Here is a 27,120-nt window from a genome sequence, read left to right as displayed (position 1 = left end):
GCTAGAAGTATGGAATACACCAACCATTCCAATTAGGAACGTACTGCCGGTGAACTTAAATTGTCCAATTTCTCACACCTATTGATTTCGGATCGAGCCCAAAAGTTGGGCAACCTCATAATATCGCGGGAGGAGTCATTTGGTGTGTTTTGAGTGAAATCCAACTGCTAGAACTATGAATTACCCCAACCACTCCAATTCAGAATGAACTGCCGTTGAACTTGAATTGTCCAATTGCTCACACCTATTGATTTCGGATTGAGCCCAAAACATGGGCAACATCATAATATGGTGGGAGGAGTCATTTGGTGTGTTTTGAGTGAAATCCAATCGCCAGAACTATGAATTACCCCAACCACTCCAATTTGGAACGAACTGCCTTCGAACTTGAATTGTCCAATTCCTTACACCTATTGATTTCGGATTGAGCCCGAAACTTGGGCAACAACATAATATGGTGGGGGGAGTCATTTGGGGAGTTTTGAGTGAAATCCAATTGCTAGAAGTATGGAATACACCAACCACTCCAATTAGGAACGTACTGCCGGTGAACTTAAATTGTCCAATTTCTCACACCTATTGATTTCGGATCGAGCCCAAAAGTTGGGCAACATCATAATATGGTGGGAGGAGTCATTTGGTGTGTTTTGAGTGAAATCCAATCGCTAGAACAATGAATTACCCCAACCACTCCAATTTGGAACGAAATGCCTTTGAACTTGAATTTTCCAATTTCTCACATCTATTAATTTCGGATCGATCCCAAAAGTTGGGGAAAATGATAATACGGTGGGAGTAGTCATTTGAGGAGTTTTGAGTGAAATCCAATCGCTAGAACTATGAATTACCCCAACCACTCCAATTTGGAACGAACTGCCGTTGAACTTGAATTGTCCAATTTCTCACACCTGTTGATTTCGGATCGAGCCCAAAACGTGGGTAACATCATAAGGTGGTGGGGGGAGTCATTTGGTGTGTTTTGAGTGAAATCCAATCTCCAGAACTATGAATTACCCCAACCACTCCAATTTGGAACGAACTTCCTTTGAACTTGAATTGTCCACTTTCTTACACCTATTGATTTCGGATCGAATCCAAAACTTGGGCAACATCATAATATGGTGGGAGGAGTCATTTGGTGTGTTTTGAGTGAAATCCAAACTCCAGAACTAAGAATTACACCAACCACTCCAATTTGGAACGAACTGCCTTTGAACTTGAATTGTCCAATTTCTTACACCTATTGATTTCGGATCGGGCCCAAAACTTGGGCAACATCATAATGTGGTGGGAGGACTCATTGTTGGTTTTAAAACATTTTTAAGAAGTTCATTTGAATATTAAACATGCATTTAATCAAATTAATCGCAGCGGAAGAATATGGTGGTTGTTTAAATTCAAAAACAAAACTTCTTCCAAGTATCTTAAGCCATGAACATTGATATGTTTTTCATAAATGAAAATTCAAGAGAAATGATAAGATCTAATTACCCTTGAAGCAATTATATGAACCAAGTTGTGTTTTGGTCTTCTCTTGATGATTTTCCTTTGTTGATCTCCTCTTGATCTTTCTCCTCCTTGTGAGCCACAAAAGTATATGGCCTCTAAGTCTCCACACCAATGAAACCTTGAGATGAGAAGAGGTATCTTGAGAATACAAGGATGCTAGTACAAGATTCTCAAGATTGGTTTCAATCTAAACCCCTTTGAAAGAAGATTGTGTTTCACTCTTGAAAAACTCACAACTATCTCTCTTTGATCTCCCAAACCTCTTTGGTTGATGTTGGATTGTGTTTGTGTGTCAAATGAGCTTATGGAAACAATTCCCATACACATGCACTTAACCATTTTCGGCCAAACCCCATTGGGCTTCCAAAATTGGGCCTTATGACACTTAAACCATAATATTTAGGTGTCTTAAGCCCTTGGGCTTGATACCCAACCATTTGGGCTTCCCTCTAACTATTATCGAGGCCCAAATATATTTTTACACGTAGTAAATCATCCACATCAAATCAATCAAATTGATTTCCTCATTCTCATTTGTATTACTCAAAGTTAACCATTTAAGGTGTGCGATCCATTAGGTTCTAATTTAGCAAGGCAGTGGGAAAACATTAGAACTCTTTCTAACCAACTAGAATTAAAACCCCTTTTTAATTCTTCCTTTATTTTGGATTGATCACAATCAGTCCTAGGACTTCCACAAGCCAAGAGTGACATCTAGCAATATATCATGGCTACCCAAGCTAATTAGAATAGATGAAGAACCTATTCAGTTGGAATTGCAATGCAATACGGTCCTTCTCTTATACAATGTTTCCAATCATATTGTTAGGGTACGGATTGATAATGTCAAACCCCTAATATGATTAAACTCATATGATTCAATAGAACACAATTAAAAACCACTTTCTAAATCATGTTCAAGTACTTCGGCCGAAGATTCACTGAATCATATCTTGAAACATTCTCCTTTCTTTATCAAGGTAGAGATTCCTTATTGTACATTCACATGCCTCTATGATGAATTAAGAGATCCCAATAACACATAAGGAAAATCTTTTACGACTTGCCTTTGTGAGCTATCAAAGATCAATAACGCATCACAAGACAACCATGATGCCTCAGGTCTAAGGACTAATTTGCATTATTGCAACTATGAGTTCTCGTTTGACATATAGATAAATACTCCATACGAGAACTCCGGTTGATCGCGTTCAGTGTACTCATTCACTAATGAGCACCCACATACTTGTATTAGTGTCAACTACACAAATGGTTTGAGACCAACCATCCTCATCATTGAGCATACATAGTATGTGCCAATCTTGACGGTTTATCAATGCCCATTTGATAACCTTATGATTAGGAACATTTTGGGATACTACAGTTAGAGATTAAAGGTCTCCCGAATCTAAACTTCTTTAGATTACTTTATCTCTTATTTAATACACCCTGGACTTTTGTTTCTTTACACGACATAAAAGATAACAAAATAATATTGCCCTTTATTTATCATATACGAAATGTATTCTAAGGAGATTACATCAAATGTATTGGCTCTTAGGGCACATTTCTAACAATCTCCCACTTGTACTAGAGCCATTTAGCCATGTATCTAATACCCATTTTCTCTGTATGTCTATCCAGTTGTGACTGTGACATAGGCTTAGTGAGTGGATCTGCTACGTTGTCTGCTGATGCAACCTTTAGGATGCACACATCACCATTCGAAATGAGTTCTCGAATCTTGTGGAATTTTCTTTCAATGTGTTTGGATCTCTGATGAGACCTTGGTTCCTTGGCTTGAGCTATCGCCCCATTATTGTCACAGTACAAAGGCACTGGTGACATTATGGTTGGAACCACATTTAGTTCGGTAATGAACTTTTTCATCCAAACAGCTTCCTTTGCCGCTTCTGAGGCAGCAATGTACTCAGCTTCAGTGGTGGAGTCAGCCGTAACACTTTGTTTACAGCTTCTCCAACTAACAGCGCCTCCATTCAGAATGAAGACATACCCAGATGTGGATTTACGATCATCAACATCAGATGCGAAATCAGAATCGGTAAACGCTTCCACTTGTAACTCTGATGTTCCTCCATAAATAAGGAACATATCCTTAGTTCTTCGTAAGTATTTAAGGATACACTTAACGGCTCCCCAATGATCTAATCCTGGGTTTGACTGATATCTACTTGTTATACTAACAGCATAACTGATATCCGGTCTTGTACAAACCATGGCATACATGAGACTCCCTATTGCTGATGCATAAGGGATTTTACTCATCTGCTGTATATCTTCAGGAGTTTTCGGACACATGTTCTTAGAAAGGTGAAGTCCATGTCTAACTGGAAGTAACCCTTTCTTAGATTGTTCCATATGAAATCTCTTTAGCACCTTATCTATATACAATGATTGAGATAATCCAATTATTCTCTGAGATCTATCACGATAAATCTTTATACCAAGTATATAAGATGCCTCCCCTAAATCTTTCATTGCGAATGATTTAGTGAGCCACAGCTTCACTGAAGATAGCATTCCTATATTGTTTCCAATAATCAGTATGTCATCTACATACAACACTAGGAATACTACCGAACTCCCACTGACCTTTTTGTACACACATTGGTCATCCATGTTTTGCATGAAGTCAAACGATTTGACAACTTCATCAAAGCGGATGTTCCAACTCCTAGAAGCTTGCTTCAACCCATAAATGGATTTATGTAGCTTGCATACCTTATGCTTATCAGCTATAGAAATGAAGCCTTCAGGTTGATCCATGTATATTTCTTCCTGAAGGTGGCCATTAAGAAAAGCCGTCTTCACATCCATTTGCCAAATCTCATAATCATGGTATGCAGCTATTGCAAGCAAAATCCGAATAGACTTTGTCATAGCAACAGGAGAGAAGGTTTCTTCATAGTCAATCCCTTCTCTCTGCTTGTAGCCCTTTGCTACTAGCCTTGCCTTGTAGGTTTCTATTTTCCCATCTGAGCCTATCTTCCTCTTAAAGATCCATTTATTTCCTATTGGTACAATACCAGAAGGCGGATCAACTAGAGTCCAGACTTGGTTGGTATACATAGAATCCATTTCGGATTTCATGGCTCCAAGCCATTTCTGTGAGTCAATGTCTGACATTGCCTCATTGTAGTTCGAAGGGTCTTCAATATCCTTACAATCACTTAGGAGATTTAACTCTCCTTCGTTTTCATGAAGGAAACCGTAATACCTCTCAGGCATTCTTCTAACCCTACTTGAACTACGCGGAGTTTGTGTCATATCAGTTTGTGGATCTGGGATTGCATTCAGTTCAGTGTTGATTTCTAGCTCTTTGGACAATTCCTTGAGTTCTATCTCATGTCCCCCTTTCCCATCAAGAGCGTATTCTCTTTCCAGGAAGGTAGCTGACCTTGCGACGAACACCTTTTGCTCATCGATGTGATAGAAGTAATATCCCATAGTTTCCTTGGGATACCCGATAAATCTACACTTCACTGACCTTGCATCTAGTTTATCCACATCTTGTCTTTTGACATATGCTGGACAACCCCAAATCTTGATATAACCAAGACTTGGTTTCTTCCCAAACCACATTTCGTATGGAGTTTGTGGAACAGATTTGGAAGGCACTCTATTTAACAAATGAATTGCTGTTTCAAGTGCATATCCCCAAAAGGATATAGGTAAATCAGTATAGCTCATCATGGAACGAACCATATCCATTAAGGTTCGATTTCTCCTTTCAGAAACCCCATTATGTTGTGGAGTCCCTGGTGGAGTCCATTGTGATAAGATGCCATGTTCCTTGAGGTAATCAAGAAACTCTGTGCTTAAGTATTCACCTCCTCGATCAGATCTAAGGATTTTAATACTCTTGCCTGTTTGGTTTTCAACTTCATTTCTGAATTCCTGAAACTTTTCAAAAGATTCAGACTTATGCTTCATTAAGTATAAGTACCCGAACCGTGAATGATCATCAGTAAAGGTAATGAAGTATGAATAACCTCCCCTTGCGTTTGTAGACAAAGGTCCACAAACATCTGTGTGGATTAACCCCAACAACTCTGTAACTCTTTCTCCTTTTCCTGTAAAAGGAGACTTGGTCATTTTACCTTGTAGACAAGATTCACAAGTAGGCATAGGAGCAGGGTCTAAAGATCCAAGGCATCCATCTTTTGCCATCCGGTGAATCCTATCTTGGCCAATGTGTCCAAGTTTGAGGTGCCACAATTTAGTTGAGTTATCCACTTCTCTAGGCCTTTTAGGTCTAGGTGCATCTTTATCTATACAGTTAATACTACCATTCATTTCTAAATGAAAAAGACCATCAATCAAATTTGCATAAGCAATAATTCTATTATTATGTGAAATAGAACAAAGTAGTTTGTCAAACAAAACAACAAATCCGTCTCTTAAAAGCATAGAGACAGATATTAAGTTCTTTACACAACCAGAAATGAAATAACAATTATTCAAATTCAGGGTCTCCCCGGAAGGTAGATTGAGACGATAGGTGCCTACAGCTTTGGCAGCTACCTTAGTGCCATTACCCACAGTTAGCACCATTTCTCCTTTTCCGAGTCTTCTACTTCCTACTAGTCCCTGCACACAATTGCAAATATGTTGACTAGCTCCTGAATCAACTATCCAGGTAGAAGTATTAACTGTAAAAACTGATTCAAGAACAAGAGTGTTACCTTCCGAAGGCTTGTTCTTTAAGCTTGCGAGGTAATCCTTGCAATTTCTCTTCCAATGTCCATCCTTTCCACAGTGAAAGCAAGTTCCTTTCGGTTCCTTGCCTTTCTTTGTTATTTTTCTTTCCTTGGGTTTTAGAAAACCTTTCTTCTTCTTTCCCTTATCCTTACCTTTCGGTTTGGATTTGGAAGAGGAGGAAGAACTCTTTTCAAACACCGCAACTGTCCCTTTCAGCCCTTTATCCTTTGAGATATTCTTTTCAGCTACTATAGCCATATTGAGTAGCTCAGATAAAGAACTTTCCATCTTTCCCATATTATAGTTCATAACAAATTGGGAAAAATCTGATGAGAGGGACGAAAGAAAAAAATCTTGTTGAACTTCAGCATTAAATGGACAATCCAATTTTTCTAATTTCTCAAGTAATGATATTATCTTGAGACCATGCTGATTAACCGGAGTCCCTCTTGTCATCTTTGTGTTGACAAGTTCACATATTGTATTGAATCGCAAGCTACGAGTAGCTTCACCATAAAGCTCATTAAGGTGAAGCAATATAGAAGCACAATCTTCCATATCTTCATGTTGTTTTAGTAGCTCATCATTCATGGATGCTAGTAAGTAACATTTACCTCTACTATCATCCTTGACATGCTTCTCATAAGCAGTTATTTCTTCCTGAGTAGCTTCTTCGTCAGGAGCAATATGTGGTGGGGCTTGTGTCAACACATAATCAATCTCATCCATTTTAAGGACAAGTTTCATTTTGCGAAGCCAACCCGGATAGTTCGTGCCATCAAGGATGTAATTGTTAAGTATCGATGAGATTGGGTTTTTAACGGCCATTTGAAAAATTCTGCAACAACGTAAACAAATTTTAGTTTAGATTAATCTTCTACCAAAAACTTAGGGTCTTTAAGTCATGATGGTAGCTCCCACTATTTTTGGCAAATTTCATATCCCTCTTGAAATCCGAGAGTTTCCGTTGAAACTCTTAGTGGGGATGGGAGTCTCATTTTCATATAGTTTTCCTCAACCTAACAGTTTGTTGGATTGCTATCTTACTAATGAGAGGATACTCTTATCCAATCACATCATTCATGTGAATACCCATCACTATGGCCTCTAGAGAACTAGACCTCAACCTAACAGTTTGTTGGTTTCGTTCGTCTTAGTTAAGTTATTCCCACCATGCTTGTGGGTATAGGGTTTCAAGCATGACCTCAACCTAACGATTTGTTGGCCACACTCGTTATCTATCCGCACTACATCAAGTATGTGTAATAGGCTTCCCTTGGATGGTTACAAGTACTGGATGTTGCCTCACTGAGGTACAACAAAGTGTAAATGTGCCACCCAATAAGAGACTACCACGGTGGAAGGCCACAAAATAGCATTCAAAATGCCATTTCGCTTATCAACTTAATATTGCTTTGAGGGTAGTTGAATTGGTCTCATTTTAATCCAATTTTAATCCTGTTAAAAATACCTATCTAATCTCATTAAATGGTTCCCAATGCAACATATTAGTAGCACATAATACTCCCACTAAATATTTTAGAAACCATTTGCTTAAGATAGCGAGAATACATGGTGCTACTAATTGGTTAATTATTGTCATTACCGAACATTCAAATTGCATTGGGCTTATAGGATGATTATGGACTTTCTTGTTGATCCAACACGAGCCACCATGTTGGATCATGGTCTTGGAAGGTGATTCATTTTAATTACGCGCGCATAAAAATAAATTAGGCATGAAAGCCATTTCAATATTACATAGCCAAATAAATTAGGCATGAAAGCCATTTCAATATTACATAGCCAATCAAAAATGAATACATATCCAATAAGCGGCCAATCACATAGCTCAATTGTTTGGTCTAAGTCCATAACCATCCTTTAATTATTTAAACGCTTTAAACAATTAAACTAGCAATGTAAATACATGCTCTTGGGTTGCATACATATGTGGGTTTAATTCAAGTGGTAACCATATTCAAAATAAATTTACCATGGAGTGAAAACGTTTTACTACAATAGCAAAAGTAATTGTGTAAATCTTTTGGACATAGTTACACTTATCATATATAGTAATTAGTTCCAAAACCATTCAACAATTAATAATGGATCCAAAGTTGATCCACTAGGGAGTGGGGTTAAAGCATACATTTGTATAATACAAAGTGGTGATCATGATTATTCCAACAAGGTGAATAATCATGAATGTGACTAGGTAGGCCAACCACACTCACCAAAGTAATCAAAAATAATTTTAGTGTGGTAGGAAAATAATTAGTGATATGAATAAATTGATCAACTTTTGCATTTTATATCAAATCACCAACATTTATACCTAGAAAGCCCCACACACTCACCAAAGTAATCTTATTAATTTTAGTGGTGGGTAAAAGTTTATTAAGTGGAAACATTTTTTGAAAAACTTTTAATTTTATAATAAAACACCATCATCATCTTTTGACCTATTTTGGTGGAAAATTCCACTAAACACAATCATCAAAATTAGCCACCTAACTTATGGATCAAAAAGATCCCATAACAAGAACATCAAGAACACCAAGAACATGCATATGAACTTATATGAATGTTCATGCTATTTCCGGAAAAATCCATATTCCATTTTAACCATCTCATGCTCTTAATATCATATATTTCATGAAGTTAAAATCATGGGGGTTTTAATGCAACTATGCTCTAATGTTCATACATACATATATGCATTCAAAGAGAGCATCAATCATCAAAACACAAATCTGGAAATTCAAAATCCCAAACAACCCCTTTCACTCCATTTGATTTTTATTCAATCAAATCAAAATAAATCAAGTATAACTATTATACTTTTAAATGAATTCACAACCCACATATGCATCTCTAAACCCTAGAAACATATCAAGTTCATGACCTATGGCTCTGATACCAATTGTTGGTTTTAAAACATTTTTAAGAAGTTCATTTGAATATTAAACATGCATTTAATCAAATTAATCGCAGCGGAAGAATATGGTGGTTGTTTAAATTCAAAAACAAAACTTCTTCCAAGTATCTTAAGCCATGAACATTGATATGTTTTTCATAAATGAAAATTCAAGAGAAATGATAAGATCTAATTACCCTTGAAGCAATTATATGAACCAAGTTGTGTTTTGGTCTTCTCTTGATGATTTTCCTTTGTTGATCTCCTCTTGATCTTTCTCCTCCTTGTGAGCCACAAAAGTATATGGCCTCTAAGTCTCCACACCAATGAAACCTTGAGATGAGAAGAGGTATCTTGAGCATACAAGGATGCTAGTACAAGATTCTCAAGATTGGTTTCAATCTAAACCCCTTTGAAAGAAGATTGTGTTTCACTCTTGAAAAACTCACAACTATCTCTCTTTGATCTCCCAAACCTCTTTGGTTGATGTTGGATTGTGTTTGTGTGTCAAATGAGCTTATGGAAACAATTCCCATACACATGCACTTAACCATTTTCGGCCAAACCCCATTGGGCTTCCAAAATTGGGCCTTATGACACTTAAACCATAATATTTAGGTGTCTTAAGCCCTTGGGCTTGATACCCAACCATTTGGGCTTCCCTCTAACTATTATCGAGGCCCAAATATATTTTTACATGTAGTAAATCATCCACATCAAATCAATCAAATTGATTTCCTCATTCTCATTTGTATTACTCAAAGTTAACCATTTAAGGTGTGCGATCCATTAGGTTCTAATTTAGCAAGGCAGTGGGAAAACATTAGAACTCTTTCTAACCAACTAGAATTAAAACCCCTTTTTAATTCTTCCTTTATTTTGGATTGATCACAATCAGTCCTAGGACTTCCACAAGCCAAGAGTGACATCTAGCAATATATCATGGCTACCCAAGCTAATTAGAATAGATGAAGAACCTATTCAGTTGGAATTGCAATGCAATACGGTCCTTCTCTTATACAATGTTTCCAATCATATTGTTAGGGTACGGATTGATAATGTCAAACCCCTAATATGATTAAACTCATATGATTCAATAGAACACAATTAAAAACCACTTTCTAAATCATGTTCAAGTACTTCGGCCGAAGATTCACTGAATCATATCTTGAAACATTCTCCTTTCTTTATCAAGGTAGAGATTCCTTATTGTACATTCACATGCCTCTATGATGAATTAAGAGATCCCAATAACACATAAGGAAAATCTTTTACGACTTGCCTTTGTGAGCTATCAAAGATCAATAACGCATCACAAGACAACCATGATGCCTCAGGTCTAAGGACTAATTTGCATTATTGCAACTATGAGTTCTCGTTTGACATATAGATAAATACTCCATACGAGAACTCCGGTTGATCGCGTTCAGTGTACTCATTCACTAATGAGCACCCACATACTTGTATTAGTGTCAACTACACAAATGGTTTGAGACCAACCATCCTCATCATTGAGCATACATAGTATGTGCCAATCTTGACGGTTTATCAATGCCCATTTGATAACCTTATGATTAGGAACATTTTGGGATACTACAGTTAGAGATTAAAGGTCTCCCGAATCTAAACTTCTTTAGATTACTTTATCTCTTATTTAGTACACCCTGGACTTTTGTTTCTTTACACGACATAAAAGATAACAAAATAATATTGCCCTTTATTTATCATATACGAAATGTATTCTAAGGAGATTACATCAAATGTATTGGCTCTTAGGGCACATTTCTAACACTCATTTGGTTAGTTTTGAGTGAAATCCAATCGCTAGAAGTATGGAATACACCAACCACTCCAATTAGGAACGAAATGCCGTTGCAAATGAATTGTCCAATTTCTCACAGCTATTGATTTCGGATTGAGCCAAAAACTTGGGCAACATCATAATATGGTGGGAGGAGTCATTTGGTGAGTTTTGAGTGAAATCCAATCGCCAGAAGTATGGAATACACCAACCACTCCAATTAGGAACGAACTGCCGTCGCACTTGAATTGTCCAATTTCTCACACCTATTGATTTCAAATCGAGCCCAAAATTTGGGCAAAATCATAATATGGTGGGAGGAGTCATTTGGTGAGTATTGAGTGAAATCCAATCGCTAGAACTATGAATTACCCCAACCACTCCAATTTGAAACGAACTGCCGTTGAACTTGAATTGTCTAATTTCTCACACCTATTGATTTCGGATCGAGTCCAAAACTTGGGTAACATCATAATATGGTGGGAGGAGTCATTTGGTGTGTTTTGAGTGAAATCCAAACGCCAGAACTTTGAATTACCGTAACCACTCCAATTTGAAACGAACTACCTTTGAACTTGAATTGTCCAATTGCTAACACCTATTGATTTCGGATCGAGCCCAAAACTTGGGCAACATCATAATGTGGTCGGAGAAGTCATTTGGTGTGTTTTGAGTGAAATCCAATCGGTAGAACTATGAATTACCCCAACCACTCCAATTTGGAACGAACTGCCTTTGAACTTGAATTGTCCAATTTCTTACACCTATTGATTTCGGATCGAGCCCAAAACTTGTGCAACATCATAATATGGTGGGAGGAGTCATTTGGTGTGTTTTGAGTGAAATCCAATCGCCAGAACTATGAATTACCCCAACCACTCAAATTTGGAACGAACTGCCTTTGAACTTGAATTGTCCAATTTCTCACACCTATTGATTTCGGATCGAGCCCAAAACTTGGGCAACATCATAATATGGTGGGAGGACTCATTTGGTTAGTTTTGAGTGAAATCCAATCGCTAGAAGTATGAAATACACCAATCACTCCAATTAGGAACGAACTGCCGCTGCATATGAATTGTCCAATTTCTCACAGCTATTGATTTCGGATTGAGCCAAACACTTGGGCAACAACATAATATGGTGGGAGGAGTCATTTGGTGGGTTTTGAGTGAAATCCAATCTCCAGAACTATGAATTACCCCAACCACTCAAATTTGGAACGAACTGCCTTTGAACTTGAATTGTCCAATTTCTTACACCTATTGATTTCGGATCGAGCGCAAAACTTTGGCAACATCTTAATATGGTGGGAGGAGTCATTTGGTGAGTTTTGAGTGAAATCCAATCGCTTGAAGTATGGAATACACCAACCACTCGATTTAGGAACGAACTGCCGTTGAACTTGGATTGTCCAATTTCTCACACCTATTGATTTCGGATCGAGCCGAAAACTTGGGCAACATCATAATAAGGTGGGAGGAGTCATTTGGTTAGTTTTGAGTGAAATCCAATCGCTAGAAGTATGGAATACACCAACCACTCGATTTAGGAACGAACTGCCGTCGCACTTGAATTGTCCAATTTCTCACACCTATTGATTTCAAATCGAGCCCAAAATTTGGGCAAAATCGTAATATGGTGGGAGGAGTCATTTGGTGAGTATTGAGTGAAATCCAATCGCTAGAACTATGAATTACCCCAACCACTCCAATTTGAAACGAACTGCCGTTGAACTTGAATTGTCTAATTTCTCACACCTATTGATTTCGGATCGAGTCCAAAACTTGGGTAACATCATAATATGGTGGGAGGAGTCATTTGGTGTGTTTTGAGTGAAATCCAAACGCCAGAACTTTGAATTACCGTAACCACTCCAATTTGAAACGAACTACCTTTGAACTTGAATTGTCCAATTGCTAACACCTATTGATTTCGGATCGAGCCCAAAACTTGGGCAACATCATAATGTGGTCGGAGAAGTCATTTGGTGTGTTTTGAGTGAAATCCAATCGGTAGAACTATGAATTACCCCAACCACTCCAATTTGGAACGAACTGCCTTTGAACTTGAATTGTCCAATTTCTTACACCTATTGATTTCGGATCGAGCCCAAAACTTGTGCAACATCATAACATGGTGGGAGGAGTCATTTGGTGAGTTTTGAGTGAAATCCAATCGCCATAAGTATGGAATACACCAACCACTCGATTTAGGAACGAACTGCCGTTGAACTTGGATTGTCCAATTTCTCACACCTATTGATTTTGGATCGAGCCGAAAACTTGGGCAACATCATAATAAGGTGGGAGGAGTCATTTGGTGACTTTTGAGGGAAATCCAATCGCTAGAAGTATGGAATACACCAACCATTCCAATTTGGAACGAACTGCCATTGAACTTGAATTATCCAATTTCTCACACCTGTTCAGTTCGGATCGAGCCCAAAACTTGGGCAACATCATAATATGGTGGGAGGAGTCATTTGGTGAGTTTTGAGTGAAATCGAATCGCTAGAAGTATGGAATACATCAACCATTCCAATTAGGAACGAATTGTCGTTGAACTTGAATTGTCCAATTTCTCACACCTTTAGATTTCGGATCGAGCCCAAAACTTGGGCAACATCATAATATGGTGGGAGGAGTCATTTGGTGAGTTTTGAGTGAAATCCAATCGCTAGAAGTATGGAATACACCCACCACTGCAATTAGGAACGAACTGCCGTTGAACTTGAATTGTCCAATGTCTCACACCTATTGATTTCGGATCGAGCCCAAAACTTGGGCAACATCATAATATGGTGGGAGGAATCATTTGGTGATCTTTGAGCGAAATCCAATTGCTAGAAGTATGGAATACACCAACCACTCCAATTAGGAATGAACTGCCGTTGAACTTGAATTGTCCAATTTCTCACACCTGTTGATTTCGGATCGAGCCCAACACTTGGTCAACATCATAATATGGTGGGAGGAGTCATTTGGTGTGTTTTCAGTGAAATCCAATCGCTAGAAGCATGGAATACACCAACCACTCCAATTAGGAACGACTGTCGTTGAACTTGAATTGCCAATTTCTCACACCTTTTAATTTCGGATCGAGCCCAAAACTTGGGTAACATCATAATATGGTGGGAGGACTCATTTGGTGAGTTTTGAGTGAAATCCAAACGCCAGAACTATGAATTTCACCAACCACTCCAATTTGAAACGAACTGCCTTCGAACTTGAATTGTCCAATTGCTCGCACCTATTGATTTCGGATCGAGCCCAAAACTTGGGCAACATCATAATATGGTGGGAGGACTCATTTGGTGATTTTTGAGTAAAATCCAATCGCTAGAAGTATGGAATACACCAACCACTCCAATTAGGGACGACTGTCGTTGAACTTGAATTGTCCAATTTCTCACACCTTTTGATTTCGAATCGAGCCCAAAACTTGGGTAACATCATAATATGGTGGGAGGAGTCATTTGGTGAGTTTTGAGTGAAATCCAAACGCCAGAACTACGAATTACCCCAACCACTCCAATTTGAAACGAACTGCCGTTGAACGTGAATTGTCCAATTTCTCACACCTACTGATTTCGAATCGAGCCCAAAAGTTGGGCAAAATCATAATATGGTGGGAGGAGTCATTTGGGGAGTTTTGAGTGAAATCCAATCTCTAGAACTATGAATTTCCCCAACCACTCCAATTTGGAACGAACTGCAACTAAACTTGAATTGTCCATTTTCCCACACCTGTTGATTTCGGCGCGAGCCCAAAACTTGGGTAACATCATAATGTGGTGGGAGGAGTCATTGGGTGTGTTTTGAGTGAAATCCAATCTCCAGAACTATGAATTAACCCAACCACTCAAATTTGGAACGAACTGCCTTTGAACTTGAATTGTCCAATTTCTCACACCTATTGATTTCTGATCGAGCCCAAAACTTGGGCAACATCATAATATGGTGGGAGGACTCATTTGGTTAGTTTTGAGTGAAATCCAATCGCTAGAAGTATGAAATACACCAATCACTCCAATTAGGAACGAACTGCCGTTGCACATGAATTGTCCAATTTCTCACAGCTATTGATTTCGGATTGAGCCAAACACTTGGGCAACAACATAATATGGTGGGAGGAGTCATTTGGTGGGTTTTGAGTGAAATCCAATCGCCAGAAGTATGGAATACAACAACCACTCCAATTAGGAACGAACTGCCGTTGAACTTCAATTGTCCAATTTCTCACACCTATTGATTTCAGATCGAGCCCAAAAGTTGGGCAAAACCATAATATGGTGGGAGGAGTCATTTGGTGAGTTTTGAGTGAAATCCAATCGCTAGAACTATGAATTACCCCAACCACACCAATTTGGAACGAACTGCCGTTGAACTTGAATTGTCCAATTTCTCACACCTATTGATTTCGGATCGAGCCCAAAACTTGGGCAACATCATAATACGGTGGGAGGAGTCATTTGGTGTGTTTTGAGTGAAATCCAATTGCTAGAACTATGAATTACCCAAACCACTCCAATTTGGAACGAACTTCCTTTGAACTTGAATTGTCCAATTTCTCACACCTGTTGATTTCGGATCGAGCCCAAAACTCGGTCAACATCATAATATGGTCGGAGGAGTCATTCGGTGTGTTTTGTGTGAAATCCAATCGCTAGAACTATGAATTACCCCAACCACTCCAATTTAGAACGAACTGCCTTTGAACTTGAATTGTCCAATTTCTTACTCCTATTGATTTCGGATCGAGCCCAAAACATGGTCAACATCATAACATGGTGGGAGGAGTCATTTGCTGTGTTTTGAGTGAAATCCAAACGCCAGAACTATGAATTACACCAACCTCTCCAATTAGTAACGAACTGCCGCTGAACTTGAATTGTCCAATTTCTTACACCTATTGATTTCGGATCGAGCCCAAAACTTGGGCAACATCATAATTTGGTGGGAGAAGACATTTGGTGTGTTTTGAGTGAAATTCAATCGCTAGAACTATGAATTACCCCAACCACACCAATTTGGAACGAACTGCCGTTGAACTTGAATTGTCCAATTTCTCACACCTATTGATTTCGGATTGAGCCAAAAACTTGCGCAACAGCATAATATGGTGGGAGGAGTCATTTGGTGAGTTTTGAGTAAAATCTAATCGCCAAAAGTATGGAATACACCAACCACTCCAATTAGGAACGAACTGCCGTTAAACCTGAATTGTCCAATTTCTCACACTTGTTGATTTCGGATCGAGCCCAAAACTTGGTCAACATCATAATATGGTGGGAGGAGTCATTTGATGTGTTTTGAGTGAAATCCAATCGCCAGAACTATGAATTACACCAACCACTCCAACTAGGAATGAATTGCCGTTGAACTTGAATTGTTGAATTTCTCATACCTATTGATTTCGGATCGAGCCCAAAACTTGGGCAACATCATAATATGGTGGGAGGAGTCATTTGGTGAGTTTTTAGTGAAATCCAAACGCTAGAACTAAGAATTACCCCAACCACACCAATTTGGAACGAACTGCCGTTGAACTTGAATTGTCCAATTTCTCACACCTATTGATTTCGGATCGAGCCCAAAACTTGGGCAACATCATAATATGGTGGGAGGAGTCATGTGGTGAGTTTTGACTGAAATCCAGTCGCTAGAAGTATGGAATACACCAACCACTCCAATTAGGAACGAACTGCCGTTGAACTTGAATTGTCCAATTTCTTACACCTATTGATTTTGGATCGAGCCCAAAACTTGGTCAACATCATAATATGGTGGGAGGAGTCATTTGGTGTGTTTTTAGTGAAATCCAATTGCCAGAACTATGAATTACACCAACCACTCCAATTAGTAACGAACTGCCGTTGAACTTGAATTGTTGAATTTCTCACACCGATTGATTTCGGATCGAGCCCAAAACTTGGGCAACATCATAATATGGTGGGAGGAGTCATTTGGTGTGTTTTGACTGAAATCCAGTCGCTAGATGTATGGAATACACCAACCACTCCAATTAGGAACGAACTGCCGTTGAACTTGAATTGTCCAATTCCTCACACCTATTGATTTCGGATCGAGCCCAAAACTTGGGTAACATCATAATATGGTGGGAGGAGTCATTTGGTGTGTTTTGAGTGAAATCCAATCTCCAGAACTAAGAATTACACCAACCACTCCAATTCGGAACGAACTGCCGTTGAACTTGAATTGTCCAATTTCTCACACTTGTTGATTTCAGATCGAGCCCAAAACTTGGTCAACATCATAATATGGTGGGAGGAGTCATTTGATGTGTTTTGAGTGAAATCCAATCGCCAGAACTATGAATTGCACACACCACTCCAATTAGGAACGAATTGCCGTTGAACTTGAATTGTTGAATTTCTCACACCTATTGATTTCGGATCGAGCCCAAAACTTGGGCAACATCATAATATGGTGGGAGGACTCATTTGGTTAGTTTTGAGTGAAATCCAATCGCTAGAGTTATGGAATACACCAACCACTCCAATCAGGAACGAACTGCCGTTGCACATGAATTGTCCAATTTCTCACAGCTATTGATTTCGGATTGAGCCAAAAACTTGGGCAGCATCATAATATGGTGGGAGGAGTCATTTGGTGAGTTTTGAGTGAAATCCAATCGCCAGAAGCATGGAATACACCAACCACTCCAATTAGGAACGAATTGTCGTTGTACTTGAATTGTCCAATGTCTCACACCTATTGATTTCAGATCGAGCCCAAAACTTGGTCAACAGCATAATATGGTGGGAGGAGTCAGTTGGTGATATTTGAGTGAAATCCAATCGCTAGAAGTATGGAATACACCAACCACTCCAATTAGGAACGAACTGCCGTTCAACTTGAATTGTCCAATTTCTCACACCTGTTGATTTCGGACCGAGCCCAAAACTTGGTCAACATCATAATATGGTGGGAGGAGTCATTTGGTATGTTTTGAGTGAAATCGAATCGCCAGAACTATGAATTACACCAACCACTCCAATTAGGAACGAACTGCCGTTGAACTTGAATTGTTGAATTTCTCACCCCTATTGATTTCGGATCGAGCCCAAAACTTGGGCAACATCATAATACGGTGGGAGGAGTCATTTGGTGTGTTTTGAGTGAAATCCAATTGCTAGAACTATGAATTACCCAAACCACTCTAATTTGGAACGAACTGCCTTTGAACTTGAATTGTCCAATTTCTTACACCTATTGATTTCGAATCGAGCCCAAAACTTGTGCAACATCATATTATGGAGGGAGGAGTCATTTGGTGAGTTTTGACGAAATCCAATCACCAGAAGTATAGAATACACCGACCACTCCAATTAGGAACGAACTGCCGTTGAACTGGAATTGTCCAATTTTTCACACCTATTGATTTCGGATCGAGCCCAAAAGTTGGGCAAAATCATAATATGGTGGGAGGAGTCATTTGGGGAGTTTTGAGTGAAATCCGATCGCTAGAACTATGAATTACCCCAACAACTCCAATTTGGAACGAACTGTCGTTGAACTTGAATTGTCCAATTTCCCACACCTGTTGATTTCGGATCGAGCTTGGGTAACATCATAATGTGGTGGGAGGAGTCATTTGGTGTGTTTTGAGTGAAATCCAATCTGCAGAACTATGAATTGCCCCAACCACTCAAATTTGGAACGAACTGCCTTTGAACTTGAATTGTCCAATTTCTTACACTTATTGATTTCGGATCGAGCCCAAAACTTGGGCAACATCATAATATGGTGGGAGGAGTCATTTGGTGTGTTGTGAGTGAAATCCAATCGCTAGAACTATGAATTACCCCAACCACTCCAATGTTGAACGACCTGCCTTTGAACTTGAATTGTCCAATTTCTAACACCATTTGATTTCGGATCGGGCCCATAACTTGGGCAACATCATAATATGGTGGGAGGACTCACTTGGTTAGTTTTGAGTGAAATCCAATCCCTAGAAGTATGGAATACACCAACCACTCCAATTAGGAACGAACTGCCGTTGCACATGAATTGTCCAGTTTCTCACAGCTATTGATTTCGGATTGAGCCAAAAACTTGGGCAACATCATAATATGGTGGGAGGAGTCATTTGGTGAGTTTTGAGTGAAATCCAATCGCCAGAAGTATGGAATACACCAACCACAACAATTAGGAACGAACTGCCGTTGAACTTGAATTGTCCAATTTCTCACACGTGTTAATTTCGGATCGAGCCAAAAACTTGGTCAACATCATAATATGGTTGGAGGAGTTATTTGGTGTGTTTTGAGTGAAATCCAATGGCCAGAACTATGAATTACACCAACCACTCCAATTAGGAACGAACTGTCGTTGAACTTGAATTGTTGAATTTCTCACACCTATTGATTTCGGATCGAGCCCAAAACTTGGGCAACATCATAATATGGTGGGAGGAGTCATTTGGGGTGTTTTAAGTGAAATCCAATAGCTAGAACTATGAATTACCCCAACCACACCAATTTGGAACGAACTGCCGTTGAACTTGAATTGTCCAATTTCTCACACCTATTGAATTCGGATTGAGCCCAAAACTTGGGTAACGTCATAATATGGTGGGAGGAGTCATTTGGTGTGTTTTGAGTGAAATCCAATCGCCAGAACTAAGAATTACACCAACCACTCCAATTAGGAACGAACTGCCGTTGAACTTGAATTGTCCAATGTCTAACACCTATTGATTTCGGATCGAGCCCAAAACTTGGGCAACATCATAATATGGTGGGAGGAGTCAGTTGGTGATATTTGAGTGAAATCCAATCACTAGAAGTGTGGAATACACCAACCACTCCAATTAGGAACGAACTGCCGTTGAACTTGAATTGTCCAATTTCTCACACCTGTTGATTTCGGATCGAGCCCAAAACTTGGTCAACATCATAATATGGTGGGAGGAGTCATTTGGTGTGTTTTGAGTGAAATCCAATCTCCAGAACTATGAATTTCCCCAACCACTGCAATTTGGAACGAACTGCCTTTGAACTTGAATTGTCCATTTTCTCACACCTGTTGATTTCGGATCGAGCCCAAAAGTTGGGCAAAACGATAATATGGTTGGAGGAGTCATTTGGGGAGTTTTGAGTGAAATCCAATCGCTAGAAGTATGAAATACACCAATCACTCCAATTAGGAACGAACTGCCGTTGCACATGAATTGTCCAATTTCTCACAGCTATTGATTTCGGATTGAGCCAAACACTTGGGCAACAACATAATATGGTGGGAGGAGTCATTTGGTGGGTTTTGAGTGAAATCCAATCGCCAGAAGTATGGAATACACCAACCACTCCAATTAGGAACGAACTGCCGTTGAACTTCAATTGTCCAATTTCTCACACCTATTGATTTCAGATCGAGCCCAAAAGTTGGGCAAAACCATAATATGGTGGGAGGAGCCATTTGGTGAGTTTTGAGTGAAATCCAATCGCTAGAACTATGAATTACCCCAACCACACCAATTTGGAACGAACTGCCGTTGAACTTGAATTGTTGAATTTCTCACACCTATTGATTTCGGATCGAGCCCAAAACTTGGTCAACATGATAATATGGTGGGAGGAGTCATTTGGTGTGTTTTGAGTGAAATCCAATCTCCAGAACTATGAATTTCCCCAACCACTGCAATTTGGAACGAACTGCCTTTGAACTTGAATTGTCCATTTTCTCACACCTGTTGATTTCGGATCGAGCCCAAAAGTTGGGCGAAACGATAATATGGTTGGAGGAGTCATTTGGGGAGTTTTGAGTGAAATCCAATCGCTAGAACTATGAATTACCCAACCACTCCAATTTGGAACGAATTGCCGTTGAACTTGAAATGTCCAATTTCACACACCTGTTGATTTCGGATCGAGCCCAAAACTTGGGTAACATCATAATGTGGAGGGAGGAGTCATTTGGTGTGTTTTGAGTGAAATCCAATCTCCAGAACTATGAATTTCCCCAACCACTGCAATTTGGAACGAACTGCCGTTGAACTTGAATTGTCCAATTTCTCACACTTGTTGATTTCAGATCGAGCCCAAAACTTGGTCAACATCATAATATGGTGGGAGGAGTCATTTGATGTGTTTTGAGTGAAATCCAATCGCCAGAACTATGAATTGCACACACCACTCCAATTAGGAACGAATTGCCGTTGAACTTGAATTGTTGAATTTCTCACACCTATTGATTTCGGATCGAGCCCAAAACTTGGGCAACATCATAATATGGTGGGAGGACTCATTTGGTTAGTTTTGAGTGAAATCCAATCGCTAGAGTTATGGAATACACCAACCACTCCAATCAGGAACGAACTGCCGTTGCACATGAATTGTCCAATTTCTCACAGCTATTGATTTCGGATTGAGCCAAAAACTTGGGCAGCATCATAATATGGTGGGAGGAGTCATTTGGTGAGTTTTGAGTGAAATCCAATCGCCAGAAGCATGGAATACACCAACCACTCCAATTAGGAACGAATTGTCGTTGTACTTGAATTGTCCAATGTCTCACACCTATTGATTTCAGATCGAGCCCAAAACTTGGTCAACAGCATAATATGGTGGGAGGAGTCAGTTGGTGATATTTGAGTGAAATCCAATCGCTAGAAGTATGGAATACACCAACCACTCCAATTAGGAACGAACTGCCGTTCAACTTGAATTGTCCAATTTCTCACACCTGTTGATTTCGGACCGAGCCCAAAACTTGGTCAACATCATAATATGGTGGGAGGAGTCATTTGGTATGTTTTGAGTGAAATCGAATCGCCAGAACTATGAATTACACCAACCACTCCAATTAGGAACGAACTGCCGTTGAACTTGAATTGTTGAATTTCTCACCCCTATTGATTTCGGATCGAGCCCAAAACTTGGGCAACATCATAATACGGTGGGAGGAGTCATTTGGTGTGTTTTGAGTGAAATCCAATTGCTAGAACTATGAATTACCCAAACCACTCTAATTTGGAACGAACTGCCTTTGAACTTGAATTGTCCAATTTCTTACACCTATTGATTTCGAATCGAGCCCAAAACTTGTGCAACATCATATTATGGAGGGAGGAGTCATTTGGTGAGTTTTGACGAAATCCAATCACCAGAAGTATAGAATACACCGACCACTCCAATTAGGAACGAACTGCCGTTGAACTGGAATTGTCCAATTTTTCACACCTATTGATTTCGGATCGAGCCCAAAAGTTGGGCAAAATCATAATATGGTGGGAGGAGTCATTTGGGGAGTTTTGAGTGAAATCCGATCGCTAGAACTATGAATTACCCCAACAACTCCAATTTGGAACGAACTGTCGTTGAACTTGAATTGTCCAATTTCCCACACCTGTTGATTTCGGATCGAGCTTGGGTAACATCATAATGTGGTGGGAGGAGTCATTTGGTGTGTTTTGAGTGAAATCCAATCTGCAGAACTATGAATTGCCCCAACCACTCAAATTTGGAACGAACTGCCTTTGAACTTGAATTGTCCAATTTCTTACACTTATTGATTTCGGATCGAGCCCAAAACTTGGGCAACATCATAATATGGTGGGAGGAGTCATTTGGTGTGTTGTGAGTGAAATCCAATCGCTAGAACTATGAATTACCCCAACCACTCCAATGTTGAACGACCTGCCTTTGAACTTGAATTGTCCAATTTCTTACACCATTTGATTTCGGATCGGGCCCATAACTTGGGCAACATCATAATATGGTGGGAGGACTCACTTGGTTAGTTTTGAGTGAAATCCAATCACTAGAAGTGTGGAATACACCAACCACTCCAATTAGGAACGAACTGCCGTTGAACTTGAATTGTCCAATTTCTCACACCTGTTGATTTCGGATCGAGCCCAAAACTTGGTCAACATCATAATATGGTGGGAGGAGTCATTTGGTGTGTTTTGAGTGAAATCCAATCTCCAGAACTATGAATTTCCCCAACCACTGCAATTTGGAACGAACTGCCTTTGAACTTGAATTGTCCATTTTCTCACACCTGTTGATTTCGGATCGAGCCCAAAAGTTGGGCAAAACGATAATATGGTTGGAGGAGTCATTTGGGGAGTTTTGAGTGAAATCCAATCGCTAGAAGTATGAAATACACCAATCACTCCAATTAGGAACGAACTGCCGTTGCACATGAATTGTCCAATTTCTCACAGCTATTGATTTCGGATTGAGCCAAACACTTGGGCAACAACATAATATGGTGGGAGGAGTCATTTGGTGGGTTTTGAGTGAAATCCAATCGCCAGAAGTATGGAATACACCAACCACTCCAATTAGGAACGAACTGCCGTTGAACTTCAATTGTCCAATTTCTCACACCTATTGATTTCAGATCGAGCCCAAAAGTTGGGCAAAACCATAATATGGTGGGAGGAGCCATTTGGTGAGTTTTGAGTGAAATCCAATCGCTAGAACTATGAATTACCCCAACCACACCAATTTGGAACGAACTGCCGTTGAACTTGAATTGTTGAATTTCTCACACCTATTGATTTCGGATCGAGCCCAAAACTTGGTCAACATGATAATATGGTGGGAGGAGTCATTTGGTGTGTTTTGAGTGAAATCCAATCTCCAGAACTATGAATTTCCCCAACCACTGCAATTTGGAACGAACTGCCTTTGAACTTGAATTGTCCATTTTCTCACACCTGTTGATTTCGGATCGAGCCCAAAAGTTGGGCGAAACGATAATATGGTTGGAGGAGTCATTTGGGGAGTTTTGAGTGAAATCCAATCGCTAGAACTATGAATTACCCAACCACTCCAATTTGGAACGAATTGCCGTTGAACTTGAAATGTCCAATTTCACACACCTGTTGATTTCGGATCGAGCCCAAAACTTGGGTAACATCATAATGTGGAGGGAGGAGTCATTTGGTGTGTTTTGAGTGAAATCCAATCTCCAGAACTATGAATTTCCCCAACCACTGCAATTTGGAACGAACTGCCGTTGAACTTGAATTGTCCAATTTCTCACACTTGTTGATTTCAGATCGAGCCCAAAACTTGGTCAACATCATAATATGGTGGGAGGAGTCATTTGATGTGTTTTGAGTGAAATCCAATCGCCAGAACTATGAATTGCACACACCACTCCAATTAGGAACGAATTGCCGTTGAACTTGAATTGTTGAATTTCTCACACCTATTGATTTCGGATCGAGCCCAAAACTTGGGCAACATCATAATATGGTGGGAGGACTCATTTGGTTAGTTTTGAGTGAAATCCAATCGCTAGAGTTATGGAATACACCAACCACTCCAATCAGGAACGAACTGCCGTTGCACATGAATTGTCCAATTTCTCACAGCTATTGATTTCGGATTGAGCCAAAAACTTGGGCAGCATCATAATATGGTGGGAGGAGTCATTTGGTGAGTTTTGAGTGAAATCCAATCGCCAGAAGCATGGAATACACCAACCACTCCAATTAGGAACGAATTGTCGTTGTACTTGAATTGTCCAATGTCTCACACCTATTGATTTCAGATCGAGCCCAAAACTTGGTCAACAGCATAATATGGTGGGAGGAGTCAGTTGGTGATATTTGAGTGAAATCCAATCGCTAGAAGTATGGAATACACCAACCACTCCAATTAGGAACGAACTGCCGTTCAACTTGAATTGTCCAATTTCTCACACCTGTTGATTTCGGACCGAGCCCAAAACTTGGTCAACATCATAATATGGTGGGAGGAGTCATTTGGTATGTTTTGAGTGAAATCGAATCGCCAGAACTATGAATTACACCAACCACTCCAATTAGGAACGAACTGCCGTTGAACTTGAATTGTTGAATTTCTCACCCCTATTGATTTCGGATCGAGCCCAAAACTTGGGCAACATCATAATACGGTGGGAGGAGTCATTTGGTGTGTTTTGAGTGAAATCCAATTGCTAGAACTATGAATTACCCAAACCACTCTAATTTGGAACGAACTGCCTTTGAACTTGAATTGTCCAATTTCTTACACCTATTGATTTCGAATCGAGCCCAAAACTTGTGCAACATCATATTATGGAGGGAGGAGTCATTTGGTGAGTTTTGACGAAATCCAATCACCAGAAGTATAGAATACACCGACCACTCCAATTAGGAACGAACTGCCGTTGAACTGGAATTGTCCAATTTTTCACACCTATTGATTTCGGATCGAGCCCAAAAGTTGGGCAAAATCATAATATGGTGGGAGGAGTCATTTGGGGAGTTTTGAGTGAAATCCGATCGCTAGAACTATGAATTACCCCAACAACTCCAATTTGGAACGAACTGTCGTTGAACTTGAATTGTCCAATTTCCCACACCTGTTGATTTCGGATCGAGCTTGGGTAACATCATAATGTGGTGGGAGGAGTCATTTGGTGTGTTTTGAGTGAAATCCAATCTGCAGAACTATGAATTGCCCCAACCACTCAAATTTGGAACGAACTGCCTTTGAACTTGAATTGTCCAATTTCTTACACTTATTGATTTCGGATCGAGCCCAAAACTTGGGCAACATCATAATATGGTGGGAGGAGTCATTTGGTGTGTTGTGAGTGAAATCCAATCGCTAGAACTATGAATTACCCCAACCACTCCAATGTTGAACGACCTGCCTTTGAACTTGAATTGTCCAATTTCTTACACCATTTGATTTCGGATCGGGCCCATAACTTGGGCAACATCATAATATGGTGGGAGGACTCACTTGGTTAGTTTTGAGTGAAATCCAATCCCTAGAAGTATGGAATACACCAACCACTCCAATTAGGAACGAACTGCCGTTGCACATGAATTGTCCAGTTTCTCACAGCTATTGATTTCGGATTGAGCCAAAAACTTGGGCAACATCATAATATGGTGGGAGGAGTCATTTGGTGAGTTTTGAGTGAAATCCAATCGCCAGAAGTATGGAATACACCAACCACAACAATTAGGAACGAACTGCCGTTGAACTTGAATTGTCCAATTTCTCACACGTGTTAATTTCGGATCGAGCCAAAAACTTGGTCAACATCATAATATGGTTGGAGGAGTTATTTGGTGTGTTTTGAGTGAAATCCAATGGCCAGAACTATGAATTACACCAACCACTCCAATTAGGAACGAACTGTCGTTGAACTTGAATTGTTGAATTTCTCACACCTATTGATTTCGGATCGAGCCCAAAACTTGGGCAACATCATAATATGGTGGGAGGAGTCATTTGGGGTGTTTTAAGTGAAATCCAATCGCTAGAACTATGAATTACCCCAACCACACCAATTTGGAACGAACTGCCGTTGAACTTGAATTGTCCAATTTCTCACACCTATTGAATTCGGATTGAGCCCAAAACTTGGGTAACGTCATAATATGGTGGGAGGAGTCATTTGGTGTGTTTTGAGTGAAATCCAATTGCCAGAACTAAGAATTACACCAACCACTCCAATTAGGAACGAACTGCCGTTGAACTTGAATTGTCCAATGTCTAACACCTATTGATTTCGGATCGAGCCCAAAACTTGGGCAACATCATAATATGGTGGGAGGAGTCAGTTGGTGATATTTGAGTGAAATCCAATCACTAGAAGTGTGGAATACACCAACCACTCCAATTAGGAACGAACTGCCGTTGAACTTGAATTGTCCAATTTCTCACACCTGTTGATTTCGGATCGAGCCCAAAACTTGGTCAACATCATAATATGGTGGGAGGAGTCATTTGGTGTGTTTTGAGTGAAATCCAATCTCCAGAACTATGAATTTCCCCAACCACTGCAATTTGGAACGAACTGCCTTTGAACTTGAATTGTCCATTTTCTCACACCTGTTGATTTCGGATCGAGCCCAAAAGTTGGGCAAAACGATAATATGGTTGGAGGAGTCATTTGGGGAGTTTTGAGTGAAATCCAATCGCTAGAAGTATGAAATACACCAATCACTCCAATTAGGAACGAACTGCCGTTGCACATGAATTGTCCAATTTCTCACAGCTATTGATTTCGGATTGAGCCAAACACTTGGGCAACAACATAATATGGTGGGAGGAGTCATTTGGTGGGTTTTGAGTGAAATCCAATCGCCAGAAGTATGGAATACAAGAAAACCACTCCAATTAGGAACGAACTGCCGTTGAACTTCAATTGTCCAATTT

General features: G+C 39.7%; 1 protein-coding gene across 2 annotated transcripts; it reads right to left on the bottom strand.

Moving 5' to 3' along the window:
- Positions 1-5,887: 5,887 nt before the first annotated feature.
- Positions 5,888-9,748, bottom strand: LOC148295685 (uncharacterized). 2 transcript variants are annotated; one of them, XM_088249982.1, is made up of 3 exons: positions 9,349-9,748; positions 6,216-7,069; positions 5,888-6,120 (listed from the first exon to the last, which is right to left on the bottom strand). In XM_088249982.1, the coding sequence occupies exons 2-3, from the start codon at positions 7,057-7,059 to the stop codon at positions 6,104-6,106; spliced, it is 861 nt and encodes a 286-aa protein (XP_088106108.1). In that variant the 5' UTR covers positions 7,060-7,069; positions 9,349-9,748; the 3' UTR covers positions 5,888-6,103. The 2 variants fall into 2 exon arrangements, with proteins under 2 accessions (XP_088106108.1, XP_088106109.1); XM_088249983.1 differs by lacking the exon at positions 9,349-9,748 and having other exon boundaries at positions 6,216-8,922.
- Positions 9,749-27,120: the final 17,372 nt, after the last annotated feature.

The sequence above is a fragment of the Prunus avium genome, chromosome 3 (assembly GCF_965620075.1).
Source record: "Prunus avium chromosome 3, drPruAviu1.hap1.1, whole genome shotgun sequence".
Lineage (NCBI taxonomy): Eukaryota > Viridiplantae > Streptophyta > Magnoliopsida > Rosales > Rosaceae > Prunus > Prunus avium.
The sequence above is the reverse complement of the archived record's forward strand: the minus strand, read 5'-3'. Positions and strand labels throughout refer to the sequence as shown.